Source organism: Equus caballus, chromosome 11, assembly GCF_041296265.1.
Source record: "Equus caballus isolate H_3958 breed thoroughbred chromosome 11, TB-T2T, whole genome shotgun sequence".
NCBI lineage: Eukaryota > Metazoa > Chordata > Mammalia > Perissodactyla > Equidae > Equus > Equus caballus.
In genome coordinates, this window is record NC_091694.1 from 51,334,493 (window position 1) to 51,358,070 (window position 23,578).

General features: G+C 50.2%; 1 protein-coding gene across 2 annotated transcripts; it reads left to right on the forward strand.

The window, feature by feature from the left end:
- Positions 1-2,943: 2,943 nt before the first annotated feature.
- Positions 2,944-19,333, forward strand: PFAS (phosphoribosylformylglycinamidine synthase). 2 transcript variants are annotated; one of them, XM_023653724.2, is made up of 28 exons: positions 2,944-3,180; positions 5,436-5,616; positions 5,702-5,837; positions 6,293-6,398; positions 6,774-6,963; positions 7,075-7,180; positions 7,809-7,949; positions 8,056-8,180; positions 8,361-8,489; positions 9,019-9,150; positions 9,281-9,409; positions 13,131-13,204; positions 13,317-13,473; positions 13,790-13,851; positions 13,999-14,160; positions 14,414-14,536; positions 14,677-14,808; positions 15,074-15,304; positions 15,479-15,659; positions 15,742-15,825; positions 16,037-16,192; positions 16,409-16,528; positions 16,866-17,011; positions 17,117-17,324; positions 17,464-17,555; positions 17,635-17,749; positions 18,351-18,674; positions 18,770-19,333. In XM_023653724.2, exons 2-28 carry the CDS (start codon positions 5,475-5,477, stop codon positions 19,078-19,080), a joined length of 4,014 nt encoding a protein of 1,337 aa, XP_023509492.2. In that variant the 5' UTR covers positions 2,944-3,180; positions 5,436-5,474; the 3' UTR covers positions 19,081-19,333. The 2 variants fall into 2 exon arrangements, with proteins under 2 accessions (XP_023509492.2, XP_001918417.3); XM_001918382.6 differs by having other exon boundaries at positions 3,142-3,709.
- The last annotated feature ends 4,245 nt before the right edge of the window (positions 19,334-23,578 follow it).

Here is a 23,578-nt window from a genome sequence, read left to right on the forward strand (position 1 = left end):
TGATTCAGCCTATCAGTTTTTTTTTCCAAAAGGGCCTGCCGTGGCCACTTAGCATGCATTGTATATCTGCTTTAAGCATTTGCTATATCCCAAAGACAAGAACAAATGGCCTTAAGATAAAGATGCAACTTCCCCCACTTTGGCATTTCCTTAAGGATAATCATCCCTCCATAGGCTAGGAATTGATTGCTGCACTCATCCCGTGACCACCCAGCTCCAGACAACTGACAGACTACCTGCTGTGTCCACTGAGACAGCAGACCTACTACCTGCTCTGTCCATCAATCGCTGTGCTAACAAAGCAATCTAGTGACTGTTTTAAAAAGCGCATTTCAATCATATGTGATACATGCTCTTTGATGATATAGAACCACTCTGTACACCCCCACTTCTTTGGTGCCCTTCCTTCCTCGGGGAAGGAAGGACCCGGGATAAACTAGTCCTCAGATCTGGCTCATAGTAAACTCACCCCAATTCTCATTTATAGATTGGTTATGGATTATGTTTGTCGACAATAATATAGTAAGTATAAACATTGTAGACAATAAGAATGCTCTAATCATTTAACAGGAAAATAAAGACTTTAATTCTACAAATTATGTATCCTTTAATTCACCTTTATGTTTATACAAGTTCTCTATTCCTTATTGCATGAACTAGTTATGCACTGCAGTGCCAAGTTCTTTATAAAGTGAATCTTTCTTTGCAGTTATTTCCCATTATTACATCAGAGATGTGTTCCTTTCCTTTCTAGCAAAACAACAATAATGAATCTCCCAGAAGAAGCTGAAACCTCTGTCTCACTCCACTTCAGCCACACTGGCCCCTTTGTTAGAATACCTGTCAAAGCCTACTCAAAGTCCCAAACCTAATCATTCATTTTGCTCTTGGTATTTTCTCAACTCTGCAAGACTCTCTCTATTTATCAAATCCATGAAGATGTGCCCTATATCCTGGGATTTACTTTTGATAGTTCATAGGAGGAAGTGTTGAGTTTAGGCTACAGTGATCAGAGAAAGTTGTTCTGGATCCATCACCATCACCACCCTTGGTGTTATTTAAATGTCAGGTTAGGAGCTTAATCTGGCGGCAGCATACAGGAACAAATGAGAGGGGCACAAGAGAACTGGAGGCCTCTGAAGTAGATCAGTCTTGATTAAATAAGAGTTTTAAAGGAAAGTGGTGGTGGGAGGAAGATGTTAGGGACGCATGCAGAACAGTATGATCTGTCACAGAGGGAGGGAAGTATGGAGGATTGGGAGCTGTCTCAGACCTGGTGATTTTGTCCTGGGGGCAGCTGGAGATATGGGACCAAAGTCAGGAGAGGGATCAGGACTAAAGGGATGAATCTGGAAGTCTCTATATGGAGGTGAAAGCTAAAACCTTACGGTACACTGGAAGTGCTAAAATGAGAAGGAGACAGGACCAGATAGATAGAGAGCTGAGCAAACTAAGTTTCCCAGAAGGAGCTGGAAGGCAGGTATTGGATGAAGCCAGGGTGTGCCTGGAGGGAAAGAAGCCAAGGACTGCTTGGATGTCAAGCTTCAACATGTGGCATCTGTCAGAAGGGAGTCAGAGAGTATTTATTTCAACAGCCTGGAACCTTATACACCAAACAGGTAATAACTTATGTCTGGGGCAGGGCTGGAATTCGGGTGAGGCATCCAAGGGGCAAAAGCTTAAATTTAAGATTTTGAGGCACCCCCAGGTGCCTCACTTGCCTTAACCTAGTCTTGGCCCTGGGGAGGAGAATGGAATGGGAGAAGCAATGAGGATAAAGACTTTCACCTTTTCCTCTGAACATTTCTGTGTTGCTTGACTCACTACAAAGACCACTGGGCTTGGTATTGTGTTTGCCCTGGCATGCCACTCTGGCTTTCTTGCACTCAGGCTTCAGGCTAGGTTTGGCTAATGGGAGACAGAGACAGTTTGCACGGTGACACAAGGACAGGAGGAGAGAGAACCCAGTATTTATTCCCTTTCCCCCTCAACACTGTACTTGTGGGTTCCTTTGTCCTGTTGGAAGCCCTTCTTTTGTGGCTCCAGCTCTCTGCCAGCTGATAACACCATTCCCTCTCTTTTGCCCCTTCAAGCCTACAGTCAGTAACCACCTTCTGCTGTTGCTGGGCTCTGGGTGCCCCACTGTATTTTGTTGGTTCCCTTAATCCTGCCCACATCTCTGTAAATACACTCTATTAAATTCTTACTGATTAAGCCTTTTTGGGTGTGCCATCTGTTTTTCTGATAGGATCCTGATTAAGACAATCATGTATTAATGTATTATGAAGGTTTAAAAAAATGTACAAAAAATACATACACAGGGAGAAAGGGCTGTTTGAGTTACAAAACAAAGGAACAAGTCATTGTAATGATCCTCAGCTTCTGCATCTGTAAAACACGTTTCTTGCGAAGATCAAACGAGACTATGTAAAATGCCTTAATAGGTGCGCAATAAATATTTCCTATTATTATTGTTAGTGTAACTAGCAAGAATATGGAAATTAAGAAATATGGGGGCCAGCCCGAGGCGGAGCAGTTAAGTTCGCTAACTCTGCTTGGGGGGCCCAGGGTTTCACCAGTTCCAATCCTGGGCGACGACATGGCACGGCTCGTGGAGCCAGGCTGAGGTGGCATCCCACATGCCACAACTAGAAGGACTCACAACTAAAAATATACAACTATGTACCAGGGGGCTTTGGGGAGAAAAAGGAAAAATAAAATCTTAAAAAAAAAAAAGAAATATCCCTCCCACTCTGCTGAGAATTAAATAAATTGGTTCATTCAGAAAAGGAAAAAGAGAAAGCAAGCAAGCCAAGGCAGTAAGGTTAGGGAAACTGAGTCCTGGACATGGAAAATGCTTCTCATTCCGTTTCCTGCATTCAAAGTATCTGTCTACGTCACAGCTTGCGCCGGCATACGAGAGGCGGGGACACGGAACTGACCGTATTTTCACAAACGTTAACCCAAGACATATTTGTGAGACTAAACCACCTGGGGTACAAACCTCTAAGTCTCCAAGGTCTAGGGCGGCGGCCGGGGCGGCGGCCAGGGCGGCCCCGCCCCCAGCGGGAGTGGGAGGGCGCGGCGGCCTCAGGTTACGCCTCTGCCCGCGGCGCACGCGGGTGACGTGAGCAGCGCGCCACGATTCGAGGACCTCAGAGGCCTGGACAACGATTCCACGTGCGTATCGCTGCCGCGCCGCCGGGATCCTACTGCTTGCCGCACCCCTTCGCCACCCACCCCAAGCCTGATCCTGGCCGCTTTTGTATCCTTACCAGGCCGAACTGCGACCACTTGGGGCCCTCGTGTCTGCGTCCATTCGTGCTATCTCGCGCGAGTTCCACAGACGCCCGGCGGGGTGACCCCACGTAAACTCAGCCCCTCTTTCCCAGTTCATTCATTTAACCAACCAGAAAATCTCTCGATCTCCTAGTTTATGTCATGCTAGTCATTGGCAATACAGTCCTGATGTAGACAACCGTGTCCCCGCGCTCTTGGAGCTTCTGTTTCACTGGGAATGATAGACGAAAACCAAATGTGATAATTCCTGTGAAGGAATTATGGTATGGAGGACACCTGTGAGGGTCTAACTTTGGAAAGGGTGATCAGCACGGAGTGGGAAGCGCTGAGAAAGGGAGGAATCAAGACTGATCTGGCAGGAGCAGCATTTATGGAAATGAGGCCTGGCCTGAAAGGGTGACAGAGGCTGGTGAGTGATAGAGTCAAGAGTTTATTCAGTCAGTCAACAAGTTTTAGATTTTTTCCTTTTTAAGCCCCAGCTATTGTTCTAAGCCTTGGTAATCCAATGGAGATAAAACAGCTATAGTCCATGCCAACGTGGAAATTTTGTTCTAGTGGGGAAGGTAGAGGTAAAAATAAAATTTCAGATAGTGATAAGTACTATACCTTATAGAAAATTAAAATAGGGCCATGTGATAGGGCTACTTCAGAGCCATAGGTCAAGGAAGTCCTTTCCCAGAAGGTGAGTTTCACCTAAAATGTAAATAACAACAAAGAGCTAGCCACGCAAATATCGGGGTCAGAGAAGCGCCCTCCAGAATTGAGCTTGGCAAGTCAGAGGAATTAAAAAAAGCCATTGTGGTGGTACATCGTGGGTGAGGGGAGTGGCATGAGATAGAGTTGGACTGGTAGTCAGTGGCCAGACCAGGTAAGTCTGGGTACTGAGTTGGAAGGTTATACCATGTGTGATGAGAACCCATGATTTCATTTATGCTGGCCTGTGACAAGTGGATTGTGGTTGGGGCAGAGGTGGAATCAGGGCTACTTAGTCAGGAGGCCAATGCATTAGTCCAAGCTAGTGATGGTGTGACTTGAACTAGAGTGATGGTAGCAGAGGTGAAAGAATGTGGACAGACTTGGGATGTGTTTGGAAATAGATTTGCTGATAGATTGGGTATAGAGAGGCTCAGGGAAAGAATTAAGGTTGACTCCTGTGTTTTTGGCTTGAGCAACTGGTTGGATGATGGTGGTATTTACTGAGATGGGGAAGACTGAGAGAACAGCAGGTCTGGAGAAACGATAAATCAAAGTTTTCGTTTTGACCAAACCAGGCTATCATCTGTGTCTATGAGACATCCATGTGGAGATGTTATGTAAGCATTTGAATGTACTAGTTTGAAGGTTCAAGGAGAATCAGGATTGAATAAAGTTATGGAGTCTGCTGGCAGATAGTAACTCGAATAATATGAAATTACCATTTTTGGTCAAAATGGTTGAATGCTGTCAACTTCGTTGATTCAGTCTATTGGATGGTATTTAAAGCCACAGGTCTGAATGAAGTCCCTTAGGAAGAGCATGTAGAGAGAAGAGAACAAAGGACAGAGCCCTGGGCACCCAACATTTAGAGGTAGAGCGGAAGAGTAGGAACCAGCACAGGTGACTGAGAAGGAGCAACCAGAAGATAGAGGAGTATCAGGAGAGTATTCTCATTTGACTTTACCAGCCAGGCCCTGTCCAGCTCATGCCGCAGGTTTATGCTTAGATGCCGGTTCTCCCACGAAGTCTTTCCAGACTCCTATAGTGCTAGGTTGATACCCACAGTCCCTTGGCCTTAACCACACTTGACTGGAAATGTCTGGGTACTTACTTGTCTCCCTCAATAAAATGTAAGCTCTCTGAGGGCAGAAATGCTTTCTATCTTGTTCACAGCTGTGTTCCTAAGACCTTATCTGGGGCCCAGCAAAGTGCAGGCGCTCAAGGAAAACATGTCAAAGATGCACCTGTACATCCCGATCCCACATTTTACAGGATTAGTTAACACCACCCCCCCAAGGTTACATTTTTCGGGTTACCTTGTCTCTCTGAACGCCCCTATGACTTTGCCCCACCCCATCCCTAATGCCTTCAAAGCCTCATCTGTCCTTGAAACTTGAAGTCTGTTCAACAGATAGGCTATACTTAATATAATTTTTTAGGAACCCGGCTCATCTCTCCAGCAAGGGACACTTGCAGAGATGTCCTCAGTCCTTCACTTCTATGTCCGTCCCTCTGGCCATGAGGGGGCAGCCTCTGGACACACTCGAAGGAAGCTGCAGGGGAAACTACCAGAGCTGCAGAGCATCATGACTGAGCTGTGCTACAACGTGAACTGGACAGGTTGGGCCAGGTATTGGATTCTTGGGGGAGGTACCCCAGGGCCAGGGGCAGTGGATCAAGGTGTCCTTACCCTGTCTCCCTGCAGCTGAGTCCCTCCCAAGCGCTGAGGAGATGAAGAAGCTGATGTGGTTATTTGGCTGCCCCTTGTTATTGGATGATGTTGCTCAGGAGTCCTGGCTCCTTCCTGGCTCCAGTGACCTGCTTCTGGAGGTTGGGCCCAGGCAAGTGTCAGCCTGGGGCAACTCTTTCCATGTTCCGAGGCATATCATCCCTTCCACACACACCCCTCACCCCCTCCACTCTCATTCCTCTTCTTCCTCCTCTTGTGATCCTTGGGGGATTTGCTTTTCCTTCATCCTACTCCCTGCCTAGAAAGCTATGTACACCCCTTCCCTATTTGGGAAGATGTCTTTGAAGACTGAACTAGCTCCCAGGTATGTTCTGGAAGTAAGACAGATTGTATTCTGAGAAGGTGAAATCAAAGCATTTTGATGCTAGAAGGACAGGTATTATTTGATTTGAACGACCCTTGAAAGCAGGTTTCTTCATGCCCAGATCTGAGGCTGGAGGCCAATGGTGAGGTGGCTAGAGGTGAGAGGTTGGCTGGACAGTCGTGGGCAGGATCCACCTTCTCAGCTGGGGCTCTCAGGTCTTAACCATGTGGCCCACTCCTCAGGCTGAACTTCTCCACCCCAACGTCTACCAACATCGTGTCAGTGTGCTGGGCCGCTGGGCTGGGGGCTGTGGATCGTGTGGAGACTACCCGGCGCTACCTGCTCTCGGTGAGGTGGTGGGCAATCAGCGGTGGATCAGGAGGAAGTGGGCCAGAGATAAGAGATTAGGTCCTAAACAGGGTAATAATGGGGGAAATGGGGAGGAGCTCCTGGCTTTAGGCCTGCGCTGTTTGCAGGTTGTTCACTTCCTGGGACCACCTGGTCAAGGAGTGAATGGGACAGAAATCCAGCCTGTTCTCCCATTACTAATCTGTGCATCGTGACATTGACTCATACCTGGAAGGGACATCTTTTCTTAATCTAAACAAAGGTGCTATATAGGCTAGCAGTGGGCTGGCGCCGCGTGAGTTGGAGGACCGAGGGTACATCATTTTGTCTGTTCTTCAACTCCCCATCCCTTGCCCTCTGTGTCTCTGCCCTTAGTTTGCCCACCCCCCTTCAGCTGAGATGGAGGCCATTGCTGTGGCTACCCTGCATGACAGGATGATGGAGCAGCACTTCCCCCATCCTATCCAGAGCTTCTCCCTTGGGAGCATCCCAGTACCACTCAACGGCCCTATCAACATACTGACCGAGGGCCGGCCTGCCCTGGAGAAAGCCAACCAGGAACTAGGTAAGCAGGGCTCCCTGTGAGGAAGGCCCAGGCTAGGCTAGGAGGGGTGCTGAGACCTGGGATATGGTGACATGAGTCCCACTGTCAGCTCTTTCTGGGTTTGTCTCCTAGGTCTGGCTCTAGACTCCTGGGACCTAGATTTCTATACCAAGCGCTTCCAGGAGCTACAGCGGAACCCCAGCATCGTAGAGGCCTTCGACTTGGCTCAGTCCAACAGGTGGGGAGGGATGGAGACGTTCTGATGTCTGAGCCCATGGAGGTTGGAAGGGAAGGCCATAGGAACTAGCCTTCATGGCTCTCTCTTGGCTTAAGAGCCTCCCTGAGTCTGTTGAGCGCCTGGGATCCCCAGATGGCTGGTAGCCTACATTCAAATCTTGGTTTTATCTTTACTTTGAATCTGGACATTCACAGTGACACAGTGTTTGAAGATTATGACTTTATGGAATATATCTGGACATATTATCTAAATATGAGTTGGCTGTAACTCTGCTGTTAATGCTAGTAAGACATGGCAAGAGCTGGGACTGGGCCCAGTGGTGCAGCGGTTAAGTTTGCACGTTCTGCTTCGGCAGCCCGGGGTTTGCCAGTTTGGATCCCGGGTGCGGACATGGCACCGCTTGGCAAGCCATGCCGTGGCAGGCATCCCACATATAAAGTAGAGGAAGACGGGCATGGATGTTAGCTTAGGGCCAGTCTTCCTCAGCAAAAAAGAGGAGGATTGGCAGCAGATGTTAGCTCAGGACTAATCTTCCTCCAAAAAAAAAAAAAAAAAAAGACATGGCAAGGGCTGAGAAATGACCCCATGTTTCTGCCCTGCCTTCCCCTCCCCGTGTCACCCCCTGCAGCGAGCATAGCCGACACTGGTTCTTCAAGGGCCGACTCCACGTGGATGGGCAGGAACTGGCACACTCACTGTTTGAGTCCATCATGAGCACCCAGGCCTCTTCAAACCCCAACAACATCCTCAAGTTCTGTGACAATAGCAGGTAGGCTGGGGTCACCTCAGGCTCAGGGGAGGGGAGGCCGGAGGCCCTGATGGGGTAAGCACAGATCCCAGAAAGGAAGCAAGGTCCCGAAAGGATGTGTCTACAGTGCAATCCAGGGGGAGGAGGTCCAATTCCTACGGCCTGAGGACCCCACACAGCCAAGCCGCTTCCAGCAACAGCAGGGGCTGAGACACGTGATCTTCACAGCAGAGACACACAACTTCCCCACAGGTGAGCTGGGTCCCCGGGAGGGATAGGTGAGATCAGAGTAGGGTAGGGCGAAGGTCCCAGGCCCCCGGGTTGGGCCTGGGAAGAACAATCAGGTAGGCCAGTTGGCCTTATTTTCAATGAGCTAGTCAGAGCTGAGATTTGTCTCTTGAATACCTGTATCTCTCCCCGCTTTCTTCACAGGAGTAGCCCCCTTCAGCGGTGCAACCACAGGCACAGGGGGCCGTATCCGAGATGTCCAGTGCACAGGCCGCGGGGCCCACGTGGTAGCTGGCACTGCTGGCTATTGCTTTGGAAACCTGCACATCCCAGGTCCCATCTCTTTCTTCTCTACCATCTCTCCTTCCAGATTCCTTGTCTTGGCACGCACCGAACACTTTGATCTCTTAGGTCAAAGGGCCATCCTGGTTGCCTTTTCTTGAGAGGGAGGGCTCTAGAGTAGCTGACCTTTCACTGACCATGGTCATGAGGACTGTAGGCCAGGGGAGAGCCAGGTCACCACACTGGCTTTGCACACCGCAATTTTCTTTATAAACTAGCATCGTCTCAGCAAGAAAACAGGATATTGGGTCAGTCTTATGACCATCACCTGCCCCCAAAATCTAGTTTCTTAGAAAACCTTAAGAAGTGATCCCAAGTGTCAGAGGGGAGGCTGGTGTGGGAGCTGGGGAGCAAGACCAATACTTTATTGCAGGCTTTATGCTTTCCTAAAACAGAACTTCCCAAAATGAAATATTCCACCTACACAGGTGGTCCTTGGTGCTTAGACTCTTCCTGAAGGACTCTGGCTCCTCTGTCTTTCATCTTTACAGTGCATCCAACTTTCTCCTTCCCTGCCCAGGTTACACTCTGCCCTGGGAGGATCCGAGCTTCCAGTATCCTGGGAACTTTGCCCAGCCTCTGGAGGTTGCCATTGAGGCCAGTAATGGAGCTTCTGACTACGGCAACAAGTTTGGGGAACCAGTGCTGGCCGGTGAGGCTGGGGGGAGTAGGGGATAATGGACACCTAGTCCTGAGGTGGGGTGGGGTGTGTGACCGAGTGAGCGCTGCGGGCACTGAGTGACTGGACCCTATCCCCTCTCCTTGTGCTATTTGTGCTTCAGGCTTCGCCCGCTCCTTGGGCCTCCAGCTCCCAGACGGCCAGCGGCGTGAGTGGATCAAGCCCATCATGTTTAGTGGGGGCATTGGGTCCATGGAAGCTGAGCATGTGAGCAAGGAGCCCCCAGAGCCAGGTAAGAGCCTGCCGCCTTTCTCCAGATGCAGCCGGCTTTCTCCCTAGCACGTGGCACTTGCAGGAGGGGAATTTAAAGGACGCTTGAGTGGTTAGTTTTTAATCTCTGAGCTCATGTCTCTTCTCTCCAGTACAGGTTTCCAGGGCAGGACAGGTGGGGCGGTCTCAGTCTGTGCTGTTGCCGTGTCCTCCCTGGTTTACTTCCGCGTGGCAGGGGCCCACCCTGCTAAATCAAAGCAGCCACTGTTTCTTCAGCACCTGCCGTCTGCCAGCGGCTTTTATCTGCCAGCTCAGTTCAGTTGGGCAAACATTTACTGAGCCCCCGGAGCTGGGTACTATACTAGGTGCCATGGTGGAATCAAGATAAAGGCCAGGTTCCACTTACTGAATAGGTGACCCAGTCACATGATTCAGAATTTAAAAGGCAAGAAAGGTTATACAGCGAACACTCCTTCCTCTACTTCCCGCCACTCAGTTTCCCTCCTTAGAGATAACCGTTGTTAATCGGTTACTTTTGTACTCTACCAGAGGTATTTCCTGCATGTATCAACAGCCCCTTATGTATATTGGTCCCTTTTGAAAAATAACATACGTATACACTTCTTTTTTTTAATAACCACTTTATCGAGATGTAATTCATATGCCATAACGTTCACCCTTTTAAAATGTAAATGTATAAGTCAGTGGTTTTTAATACTACATTAAAAGTTGGGCGTTGATCACCACTAATTCCAGAACATTTTCATCACCCCAGAGAGAAACCCCATCCCCATCAGCAGTCCGTCACCATCCCCCTCCTCTGGCAATCACTAATCTACTATGGATTTGCCTGTTCTGGACATTTCATATAAATAGAATCACGCAATATGTAGCTTTTTGGGGCTGGCTTCTTTCACTTAGCATAACGTCTTCAAGGTTCATCCCTTTTGTAGTATGTATTAGTACTTCATTCCTGTTTATGGTGGAGTAATATTCTATTATATAGACATATCACATTTTACTTATACATCAATAGATAAACATTTGAGTTGTTTCTACTTTTTGGCTATTATGGATAACGCTGCTATAAACATTTGTGTACGAGTTTTTCTATGTACCTATGTTCTCATTTCTCTTGGGTATGTAACTAGGAGTGGAATTGTTGGGTCACATGGTAACTATGCTCAACTTTTTGAAAAGCTGCCAGACTGTTTGCCAAAGCATCTGTGCCATTTTACATTCCCCCCAGCAGTGAATGAGGGTTCCAGTCTCTTCACCTCCTTGTCAACACTCGTTATTATCTGTCTCTTTGCTTATAGCCATTGTAGTGGTTATGAAGTAGGATCTCATTGTGGTTTTGATTTGCATTTCCCTGATGACTAATGATGTTGAGCATCTTTTCATATGGTTGTTGGCCATTTGTATATCTTCCTTGGAGAAATGTCTGTTTGGATCCTTTGCCCCTTTTTAAATTGGGTTATTTGTCTTTTTTCGTGGAGTTGCAAGACTTCTTTATATATTCTGGATACTAGACCCTTATCAGATAGATACATGGTTTGCAAATATTTTCTCCCATTCTTTAGATTGTCTTTTTACTTTCTTCGTGGTGTTCTCTGAAGCTCAAACATTTTTAATTTTGGTAAAGTCCAGTTTATCTATTTTTTTCTTTTGTTGCTTATGGTTTTGGTGTCATGACTAAGAAACCATTGCCTAAGCCAAGGTGACAAAGGTTTACTCGTATGTTTTCTTGTAATACTTTTGTAGCTTTTAGCTCTTACATTTAGGTCTCTGATACATTTTTAATTAATTATTTTTTTTTTTGGTGAAGTAGGGGTCCAACTTCATTCGTACACATGTGGCTATCCAGTTGTCCTAACACGACTTTTTGAAAAGACTATTCTTGTCCTATTGAATTGTCTTGGAACTCCTGTCAAAAATCACTTGTCCAGGGGCCAGCCCCATGGCCGAGTGGTTAAATTTGCGTGCTCCACTTCAGTGGCTCAGGGTTTTGCCAGTTCCAATCCTGGGCACGGACATGGCACTGCTCATCAAGCCATGCTGAGGCGGCATCCCACATGCCACCACTAGAAGGACCCACAACTAAAAATACACAACTATGTACTTGGGTCTTTGGGAAAAAAAAGGAAAAATAAAATCTTTAAAAAAAAAAAAAAAGAAATCAATTGGCCATAAATGTATGGGTCCATTTATGGACTCACAGTTCTGTTCCATTGATCTATATACCATACTGTCCTTATGCTACTACCACACTGTCGTGATTATTGTGCATTTGAATTAAGTTTTAAAAACAGAGGGGCCAGCCCGGTAGTGCAGCGGTTAAGTTCGCAGGTTCCGCTTCTCAGCGGCCCGGGGTTCGCTGGTTCGGATCCCGGGTGCACACATGGCACCACTTGGCAAAAGCCATGCGGTGGTAGGCGTCCCACGTATAAAGTAGCGGAAAATGGGCATGGATGTTAGCTCAGGGCCAGTCTTCCTCAGCAAAAAGAGGAGGATTGGCAGTAGTTAGCTCAGGGCTATCTTCCTCCAAAATAAAAAAATAAAATAAAAGCAGAAAGTATGAGTCCTCCAGTTTTGTTCTTTTTCAAGATTCTTTTGGCTGTTCTAGGTCTCTCACGTTTGCATACAAATTTTAGGATCAGCTGATCACTTTCTGCAAAAAAGACATCTGAGATTTTTTTTTTCCAAAGACTTTTTTATTTTTCCTTTTTCTCCCCAAAGCCCCCCGGTACATAGTTGTGTATTCTTCGTTGTGGGTTCTTCTAGTTGTGGCATGTGGGACGCTGCCTCAGCGTGGTCTGATGAGCAGTGCCATGTCCGCGCCCAGGATTCGAACCAACGAAACACTGGGCCGCCTGCAGCGGAGCGCGCAAACTTAACCACTCGGCCACGGGGCCAGCCCCCCCACATCTGAGATTTTGATAGGGATTGCATTGACTCTGCAGATCATTTTGGGGAGTGCTGCCATCATAACAGTGTTAAGTCTTTCAATCTATGAACATGGGGTCTCTTACCATTTGTTTAGGTCTTCTAAGATGTCTTGTGGTTTTCTGTGTAGTTTTCTTGCACTTATATTGTTAAATTTATTCCCTTTTATTTCTTTTTGATGCTATTGTAAACGGTATGCATACTTCTCTACCTTACTTTGTTCACTTAGTAATCTATCTTGGAGATCATTTCGTATTGATGAAATCATGTTAGTTATGTGCTGCATAACAACGGACCACATATAGGACAGTGGTCCCATAAGATTAGTACCATACAGCCTAGGTGTGTAGTGTGCTATACCATCTATGTTTGTGTGAGTAGACGCTGATGTTTGCACAGTGACGAAGTTGCCTAACAACACGTTTCTCAGAATGCACCCCTGTCATTAGGCGGCTCATCACTGTACTTCATTATATTCATATGTAATTCTCTTTTGTGGTGGCGTAGTGTTTCATTATATGGCTGTACCATAATTTATTTCATCAGTTCTCTGTTGTTAGCATTTAGGTTATTTCCTATTTTTGGTAATATAAATAATGCTTCAGTAATTTTGTACATAGGTCATTTTGTACCTGTGCAGATAAATCTGGAGAATAAATTCCTCGAAGTGTATTTACTCAATCAAAGAATATATGTATTTGTAATTTCGCTTGCTCTCCCCTAATATCAGCTTCCCTTCGTCTCACACTTCTTCAGTGTCTTTCCCTGTGTTCTGATTCTGCCCTCCTTCCTGGCAGGCATGGATGTTGCAAAGGTTGGGGGTCCTGTCTACAGGATTGGAGTTGGAGGTGGAGCTGCTTCGTCTGTGCAGGTAAGTGGGGACATCTGCACATGCAGACGCCATGATACTCCCAGGCCCTGTGCGTGGGTCAGGTATGAGCTCCCAATCTCCCTGAGCTGAGCTATGCCATATGTTCCTCCAGGTGCAGGGAGACAACGCCAGTGACCTGGACTTTGGGGCTGTGCAGCGGGGAGACCCAGAGATGGAACAGAAGATGAACCGTGTGATCCGGGCTTGTGTGGAGGCCCCCATGGGAAACCCCATCTGCAGCCTCCATGACCAGGGTGCTGGTGGCAATGGTGAGAGAAAGGGTTGGGACAAGGAACTGGACCCACCTGGTCTACTGCCAGGTTTGGTTTAGGGAGAGGTATCAAGGGTCCACAGCTGCCCACCCAGCTCTGGGTCCCAGACTCCACCCCCTGTACATTCTGGACAGGCTCAGGGTTGGGGTGATAGGAGCCTGCTCCCATGGGGTGGTTGTTGGTGAGGGTGCAGCAGCGATTCAGGCAGGGAGACACAGAATCAGGGGCTCCTTTGGAGGCTGAGGATTGCCCTTTGTTTGCCTGGTGCTGATCATGGTCAGATCACCACCTCTCCCGCCAACCCTCTCACCAGGCAACGTCCTGAAGGAGCTGAGTGACCCCGCGGGAGCCGTCATTTACACCAGCCGCTTCCAGGTAGGTCTCATCCCCTGAAGTCTGGCTATCTCCCAACCCCTGCCAGACATAGCTGGCCCCACCCATCTTCCCCCACTCCCAGCAAGAACATGAAACTTGGGAGCACCCACTGACCCTTCTCCTTCCTCCTTCCCCGTGGATGTGCAGCTCGGGGATCCGACCCTGAACGCCCTGGAAATCTGGGGGGCTGAGTACCAGGAGTCGAATGCACTTTTGCTGAGGCCCCCCCACCGGGACTTCCTCAGTCGTGTCAGCACCCGGGAACGCTGCCCAGCTTGCTTTGTGGGCATCATCACTGGAGACAGGAGAGTGAGTTGGCCCGGGGAGTCGGCAGCAGACCCTGGATGGGCCTGAGCTCCTTGTGTACAGGCTGGAGGGAGAGCTGTCAAGGGAAAGAGATGAGAGGAGGATGGGAGATGGCGGCACACATGTGTGGCCTCACTAGGACTCACTAGGGGAAGCCAAACAGGTGGAAAGAACATTTCTGCCCTGCTTTCTAGAAGTGTTTCCTATTGGTATTCACAGTCTCATTCCCTCTGGGCGGTGTCCCTGTGGTCTGTAGATAGTGCTGGTGGATGATCGGCAGTGTCCTGTGGAGAGAGATGGCCAGGGGGATGCCCCTCCAACCCCACCAACCCCTGTGGACCTGGAGCTGGATTGGGTGCTGGGCAAGATGCCTCGGAAGGTATGTGGGGGTGGGAGGGAATGCTGGTTCCTCCCTTCTCTGGCCCAGCTCTTCAGACACCCTCTACCCTGGGTGTGCTCAGTCCCCTGAGTCCCCAGCCCTCCCTTGGCCTCACATCCTCATCACCATCTGTGTTGCAGGAGTTCTTCCTCCAGAGGAGTCTCCCGGTGCTGCAGCCTCTGGCCTTGCCCCCGGGGCTGAGCGTGCGCCAGGCTCTGGAGCGGGTCCTGAGGCTGCCTGCCGTGGCCAGCAAGCGCTACCTCACCAACAAGGTCCTCCCTGCACCCCTGCTCTGCCCCCTCAGCCCTCTGCCCCCTTCCCTCTGCTCACCTACCCCTGGCCTCCCGCTCTTGGGGACTGTTGTGGGGGTTCACCAGGCCCAAGGGAGAAGTGGCAGGGGCAGAACAACCACCTTGATGGCCTGGTCCCTGCTGCCCACTCTCTGAGTCTTGTTTTTATGTTCCCGGTGAGCCAGACCTCCTACTGCCCTGGTGTCCCTGTCCCTTGGCTTCTTACCAACCCCACCTGGTTCTGCAGGTGGACCGCTCTGTGGGTGGCCTGGTGGCGCAGCAGCAGTGTGTTGGGCCCCTGCATACCCCTCTGGCAGACGTGGCGGTCGTGGCACTGAGTCACCAGGAGCTCATAGGGGCCGCCACAGCCCTGGGAGAGCAGCCAGTTAAGAGCCTATTGGACCCCAAGGTCGCTGCCCGGCTGGCCGTGGCCGAAGCCCTCACCAACCTGGTGTTCGCTCTGGTCACTGACCTCCGGGTGAGTCCCCTGCAGCTTCTGCCCTGGAGCCCCAGGCCTTTGGGACATGTCCACGTCCACCATTTACTTACCCCTCCTGCCCTTCATGCTTGTGACCCCCAGCCCCTCTGCCTGTACCCTGGACTCTGCACATCTCTCTTCTTTCTCTAATGCTGAGTCTCCACCACCTCCCAGGATGTGAAGTGCAGTGGGAACTGGATGTGGGCAGCCAAGCTCCCAGGAGAGGGTGCAGCTCTGGCTGACGCCTGTGAGGCCATGGTGGCAGTGATGGCGGCCCTGGGTGTGGCAGTTGATGGTGGCAAGGACTCTCTCAGCATGGCTGCCCGGGTTGGCTCTGAGACCGTGCGGGCTCCTGGTGAGGTCTGGGGGCCACGGGGAGAGGGGCAGGACCTGCAGGGCTGGGCTGGTGCCCTACTCTCTTACACCTTGCTCCTCAGGATCTCTGGTCATCTCAGCCTATGCTGTCTGTCCAGACATTACAGCCACTGTGACCCCAGACCTCAAGTGTCCTGGAGGGAGAGGTATGAGTTTCTCCTCCAAAACCCCCCACTGCATTGTGTATGCAGAGCCAGGTCCTTTGTTTGGGGTCTGCTTTGTGGGTGCTGGCCCCCTCATCTGGGCACTGGGGCTGTGGTACTTTCTGGGACTTGTGGTCTGGGTATCTCGCCACATGCTGGGAACTTCAGTGCTCCTGAGCATTCATCTCCCCTCACCCCTTCCCTGTCTCCCCAGGCCATCTGCTCTATGTCCCCCTGAGTCCTGGGCACCACCGGCTGGGGGGTACAGCTCTGGCCCAGTGCTTCTCCCAGATTGGTGAGCAGCCTCCCGATCTGGACCTTCCGGAGAACTTGGTGCGTGCCTTCAGCATCACCCAGGGGCTGCTGAAAGGTGAGTGAGGCCCTGGGGCAGACGGCGCTTGTGGCTGACATGTGGCAGGCATTCTCCAGCTGAGCATGTGAGGGTGGGCCAGGAGGGACTGGCTGCCCTTCTCTCAGTTCTCTGAATGTGCCCATATTCTCACACACACTACTGACTCTCCAGAAGAGGGGCGGGGCCACCAGGTTTGGGCCCCGAGGTTGTTGAGCTTTTTTCTCCTTCCTCCAGATCGCCTCCTCTGCTCAGGCCATGATGTCAGCGACGGGGGTCTCATCACCTGCCTGCTAGAGATGGCCTTTGCTGGGAATTGTGGGATAGAGGCAGATGTACCTGCCCCTGGGGTCAATGGTGAGGAGCCCAGGGTCTAGACTTGGGCCTGGGCTGCCTGCCCCACCCTGCAGGCCCCATGTCCTGTTAAAGAACGGAGTGTCCCCAACCCCTTTTCCCCTGAGACCCTTGCTGTCTGCTCTGACTGCTGAGCAAGATGACACCCACTGTTCCTGACTGCACCCCTCTGAAACCTTCACACACCCTGAGGCCACATCCTTGGTCCCACTCTCCCAGGCCTCACCCCACCCGTGATCCCTGCCTCCACTCCCTCAACCCTCGGCCATACTCTCCTGACTCCAACCTCTGAGTCCCTGGCAGTATTCTAGTCACCCTGATGCCCACATTGCTCTCCTAGCGCTGCCTGTGCTGTTTGCCGAGGAGCCAGGCCTGGTGCTGGAGGTGCAGGAGCCAGACGTGGCTCAAGTGCTGAAGCGTTACCAGGATGCAGGCCTCCACTGCCTGGAGCTGGGCCACACGGGCGATGCCGGGCCCCACGCCGTGGTGAGGAAGTGAAGAACAGGCTGAGCTTCACCTCTGCCAGCCTTGGAGGGGGCCCAGCTTGGGTGTCCTTACTCTTGGCCCTGATAGATTTGCGCCTCTCTCTAGGTCCGGGTGTCAGTGAATGGGGCTGTGGTTCTGGAGGAGCCTGTTGGGCAGCTGCGAGCCCTCTGGGAAGAGACGAGTTTCCAGCTGGACCGGCTGCAGGCAGAGCCGAGCTGTGTGGCCGAGGAAGAACAGGGGCTGAGGGAGCGGACAGGGCCCAGCTACTGCCTGCCCCCCACCTTTCCCAAAGCTTCCGTGCCCCGCGAGCCTGGTGAGGGAATGTGCACAGAAGCTTGGCTTCCTGGGCACTTTGGGCCGGGATGCCCAGGCCTGCCCTGGAAAAGGTGTCTAGGGGGTTGGGATGGAGCAGTAGCCCTCTGGCGCAGAGACACTCCTTCTTCTCCCCGCAGGAGGTCCCACCCCCCGAGTCGCCATCATGCGAGAGGAGGGCAGTAACGGAGACCGGGAGATGGCTGATGCCTTCCACTTGGCTGGGTTTGAGGTGAGCAGGGTGGCTGGCAGAGCTGGGGCTGGGCCTTGGGCTATTTGTCCTCTGACACTTCCCCTCCCCACCCTGCCAGGTGTGGGATGTGACCATGCAGGACCTCTGTTCTGGGGCAATCGGGCTGGACACATTCCGCGGCATAGCCTTCGTGGGTGGCTTCAGCTTCGCAGATGTCCTGGGCTCTGCCAAAGGTGGGTGTGCAGGCTTCTGCCCACTGCCACCCTCACACATTCCTGAAGAGGTGCCTTAGCTCCCTTCTTCCTTGACTGAGAATTGGCGTCTCACCTCCACAAGGCCGGGGGAGAGGGAGTGCTTTCATTCTGGGCCAGATGCCAACAGAAGGCCTCCTGCAGGGAACTTAAATGAGGCAGGTGACTGCGTGGCACTCTGCCAACCTGGAGGGGACATGCCCTTTCTAAAGGGGTAGCTGCTACTCAACTCCAACAGATTGTCCTGTTGCAAAGCTGGCTTAGCATGGCCAGATCTTTCTGGTTTTCAAGAGAAGCCAAAAATCCAGATTTTTATATGAAATCCTATGTTTAAATGTTAGGCAACTAAGTAAAAATTTTGAAAATGTGCTGCTGGCCAAGCAAAAAACTTATTATGGGGCCATTTCCTGGCCCAGGTGTTGATAACATCTGATTTAAGCAGATAAACCCATTTCTTTCTTCGAATTTTCCCAAGCTCTGCAGGGCAGTGCAGTCCTGGGGGAGTGTAACAGTGCCTGCGGGATGGCAGAGCAGCCAACTCCTTCATTCCAGGTCTCACCCCAACTTCCCTGTTCCCTCCTAGGGTGGGCGGCTGCGGTGACCTTTCATCCACAGGCCGGGGCTGAGCTGAGGCGCTTCCGGAAGCGGCCAGACACCTTTAGCCTGGGCGTGTGTAACGGCTGTCAGCTGCTGGCTCTGCTGGGCTGGGTGGGAGGCAATCCCAATGAGGAGGCAGGGGAGATGGGCCTTGACTCCTGGCCAGCCCAGCCCGGCCTCCTGCTGCGCCACAACCTGTCTGGGCGTTATGAGTCTCGCTGGGCCAGTGTGCGCGTGGGGCCTGGGCCGGCCCTGATGCTGCGAGGGATGGAGGGAGCCGTGCTGCCTGTGTGGAGCGCCCATGGAGAAGGTCAGGCTCTGGAGAGGCAGCGGGGAGGGTCTGAGGGCGGGGGTGGGTGGAGGGCATGAAGGAACTTTGCTCTCATTCCCCTTCTTCCCTCCCAGGTTACATGGCATTTTCTTCTCCGGAACTGCAAGCCCAGATTGAGGCCAAGGGCTTGGCTCCACTGCACTGGGCAGACGATGACGGGAACCCCACAGAACAGTACCCTCTGAATCCCAATGGGTCCCCAGGGGGCGTGGCTGGCCTCTGCTCCCTTGATGGCCGCCACCTGGCTCTCATGCCTCACCCTGAGCGGTCTGTGAGACCTTGGCAATGGGCATGGCGACCCCCACCATTTGACACTCTGACCACCTCCCCCTGGCTCCAGCTCTTCATCAATGCCCGAGAGTGGACCCGGGAAGGAGGCTGCTGAGCAGGCCAGGGAGGCTCACCTGGGCCTCATGCTTTGTCCCCAGTGTGTCTGCTGCCCTCTCCCTCGCCTCATGTTACTTCCAAATGTGTCTTGGACAGACAAGAACCAAAAAACCTCAGCTAATTTTATTAATCTGCCCGCTTATTTTCTATTTTTTTTATTGAGGTCATATTGGTTTATAACATTGTATAAAGGTCAAGTGTACATTATTATATTTCAGTTTCTGTATAAACTGCATCGTTTTCACCACCAAGTCTAGTTTTTATCTGTCACCATACGTATCTGCACCTTTATCCCTTTTGCCCTCCCCCCACCCCCTTCCCCTCTGGTAACCAATCTATTCTCCTTATCTATGTGTTTGTTTATCTTCCACATATGAGTGAAATCATACGCTATTTGTCTTTGTCTGAGTTATTTCGCTTAACAATCTGCCCACTTTTTTATTGTTAATCTTATGCCATTGGATCTGTTTTCTGTTCTGCTGCTGCAACATGTTTTGTCCTTCATGAGCCCAGAAAGCAGCCTGTGTTTCGGAGAACAGGCTGCAGTGGAAAATTAGGATGCGGGGGGAGGAGAGGCTTGCATTGCCCCGCTTCACCTCACCCAGCGGCCACCACATCGTGCCTCGGGTCACTCATTTGGGCTTAGAGGCATATTTTCTGCCCCCTTCCTCATCATTAGGTTTTAGGGAATGGGGAATAGAAAAGTGTGCAAGTCAGGACTTCAGCATTCTCATGTGGAAAACAGCAGAAGCTTTCCAGATTTCTCTTTTAAAATGCAATGCTTGGGGGCCGGCCCGGTGGCACAGTGGTTAAGTGCGCCCGTTGCACTTCTTGGCGGCCTGGGGTTCGCTGGTTCCGATCCCTGGTGAGGACATGGCACTGCTTGACAAGCCATGCTGTGGTAGGCGTCCCACATATAAGGTAGAGGAAGATAGGCAAGGATGTTAGCTCAAGGCCAGTCTTCCTCAGCAAAAAGAGGAGGATTGGCAGCAGATGTTAGCTCAGGGCTAATCTTCCTCAATAAATAAATAAAAATAAAAAATAAAATCTACTAATGTAAAATGAAGGGTGCATGCTTCTCTTCACCCATTCTTGCTTCCTGCTGTCTGGAATAAAGTGATGGCTGGAACTCCAGCACCATATTAGACCATGAAGTAGCTTTGGGAATTGGCACCACACAAAGCAGAGTAACAAGATAAAGAAGGAGGCTGGGTCCCTTGACACTGAGGAGTACCTATGAGCCGGATAGGATATCATTGGATGTTCTAAGTGTGGGAGACAAACTTTTGTCTTATTTAAGTCCTATTAATCTTAATGTTTTCTATCATTTGTAGCCAATCCTTATCCTATTCAACTCTTCCTAACTCCTCCTCCTTCTTCAAGGGCATTGGTCCCTGGTTCTTAGTCTTGTTCTCCACCTCGATCCCTTCCATTGTTCTGAATCCATGTCCATGACCACTTGACACCCTGAACTTTTTTCTCCAATGACCTCATCCCTTTCACCTTGGCCAACTACCTCATCTTGGGTGATTTTTTTTTTTTTTTTTTTTTGAGGAAGATTAGCTCTGAGCTAACATCCGCTGCCAATCCTCTTTTTGCTGAGGAGGATTGGCCCTGAGCTAACAGCTGTGCCCATCTTCCTCTACTTTATATGTGGGACACCTACCACAGCATGGCTTGATGAGCAGTGCGTAGTTCTACACCTGGGATCTGAACAGGCAAACCCCAGGCACCCAAAGCAGAGCACACAAACATAATCTCTACACCACCAGGCCGGCCCCACACCTTGGGTTTTGTTATCACCCAGATCTGCTCCACCTCCAAACTCACTTATTCAAGCACCCTACCTCTGACCATAACCTCCTTTCCTTCCATTTTGCTTCTTCATCGTCAGTTCTCTGAGATCTCAAAGTCATAGGACCTCCAGATCAATAATTACTTTTCTCCAATCCATCTCTTCTTTTCTTTCTTCTTCCCCACTTATTCAGCTTCCAGTAATAGCCTTTCCAATGCCCTTTAACTTGACCTAGTATCTTTTGATCATTCTTATTTGACAAAAATCTCAACCCAGGGGCCGCCCTGTGGCGCATTGGTTAAGTGTGCATGTTCCGCTTCTCAGTGGCCCGGGGTTTGCCTGTTCGGATCCCGGATGTGGACATGGCACCGCTTGGCACACCATGCTGTGGTAGGCGTCCCATATATAAAAGTAGAGGAAGATGGGCATGGATGGTAGCTCAGGGCCAGTCTTCCTCAGTTGGGGGGGAAAAAAAAGGAGGATTGGCAGCAGATGTTAGCTCAGGGCTAATCTTCCTCAAAAAAACAAACAACCCATTAGCTTTTTCTGAGAAAGCCAGACCACAGGGCAGATTGTCTCGTTATCATTACCCACTTGTGGGGGAAATAGGGAATGGGAATGAGAAATAGAGGTCAAAGGTAATAAAAGTGAGCACTCAAGTAGAGCAATCATAATAATGTGCCATGAACTAAAGGGGTATGATGACCTCAGCTCTCTACACTTGAAGTCTAAACACAGAAGCCATTTACAACAACGTCCAAACATAACAATCAAGTCCTGCCCTTGGGGCCGGCCCCGTGGCTGAGTGGTTAAGTTCGTGCACTCTGCTTCGGCGGTCCAGGGTTTCTCTGGTTCAGATCCTGGGCGCGGACATGGCACTGCTCATCAAGCCATGCTGAGGCGGCATCCCACATGCCACTAAACTAGAAGGACCCACAACTAAAAATACACAACCATGTACTGGGGGGCTTTGGGGAGAAAAAGGAAGAATAAAACCTTTAAAATATATATGCCATTACACTTTAAAAAAAAAAAAAAAAGTCCTGTCCTTTCTCTGGGTCTTATCAGTCAACAGTTTCTGGTCAGATCCTTTGTTAAATACTGGATGCTCTTACAGTAGCATCACCCACCTCCCTTCTCAGCCCAAGTCACTGCTGTAATTTATTTTTCACCATTGCAATCTTACACTGAACTATGTGTTTCTTTGATCAGAGATCTGTCTCCTGAGTCGAGTGGAAACTTCGTGGGAGTGTAAACCCCATGTTTGCTCTTCACTGTATCCTACCCCTAGCACAGTGCCTGGCACCTACTAGGTGGTCAATAAATACGTGTTGAACGAATGAAGAAATGTGGATGTTAAAATTAGTAACTTTTAACTTAGTAAAGTTTGAGACACATTTCTTTCCTTACTAGAAGAGTAGGTTGCGTTTATGGGTGACTTTGAAGGTCTTCTCAAGCACTTCCCTTTTTGATTTCATTTCACCAGTCATTCAAAGTTACAAGTTCTAGTCATCACACTAAATGAAGGACACTGTGTGTTTTGTAGAGATGGGGGTGGAGAGACAGGGAGACCCAGTAAGTCTTGTCTCCTTAATTTAACACCTGCCTTGCAGCCAATATGGCCCTTCAATTTCACAGAAAAAGACAAAGCACTGAATTGAGCATGCATTATAGTCTCCTCAGCAAATGGTGTGCTACTGGGAGGGACTGAGCACAGAGAGGGAGGAGTGTGTGCAAGGGGTTTCAGATGGAATCACCTAGAGAAGGCCACATTCTCCAGAGAGGCTCCCAGCCTCTCCATCAGGCCAGCCCACCTCTGGGCATCCTTCCAAACAGCGCCTGGGACACCCTCCGCAAACCAGGACAAGGAGGATAGACTGGAAAGAAAGGAGGTGGGCATCAGTAGTGAGCCTTTTCGGGGAGGGTGTCTTCACGGCCACTGAGCCTTCAGAGTCCCAGGGTCCAGCAAGCTATATTTCCCCAGCATTCACTATATTCAAGACCCTGGAGTGGAAATCAAAGAAATCTTCAGTCTTGTCATTGGAAACCTGAGCAGCAAACAGCCAGATGATGGAGCCCTGTGGACTGCTGCAATGGGGCCCAGGTCTAGGAGTCCTGCCTCAGGCTTCAAGACAGACCCTCCTCTGTGAGCAGCCTACCAGGAGCGCCTTCAACTGTGGGCTATTTTCCCCTGAGGAGGAGTGGGTCCCTGCGGCTTCATCTGCCTGGTCAGGCTAGAGGAGAAGCCTGTGGCTAGAGAATAGGACAAACCACATGAAACAGAGAGCCCCACCCAATCTGTCACCCGAAGTATCTTTCAGGGGAAGCTCAGAGTACCATGGGGGCCCATAGCAGGGGATGCAGCCCAGACTTTTGGGATCAGAGAAGGATATCTGGGATTAGCTGAGACCTGAGGGATGAATAGCAGCTTGTTAAAAAAAGGAGAGGAAGGGCACTCTAGGAAAGTAGAACAATATTTGCAAAGCCTCAGAGGCGAGGAACACAGGAGTTAAGGAACTGAACAAAGGTGAGTGATTCTGGAACATGATGGAAAAGGAAAACAGGACAGGCACAGTTAAAGGCCTAATAGAGTGTGTGAAGGAATCTGGACTTTATACTAAGAGCAATGGGAAACCATTTCAATAATTTTGTATAGGGGATAGACAGGAACAGATTTGCATTTTTTGAGAGATCGCTTCAG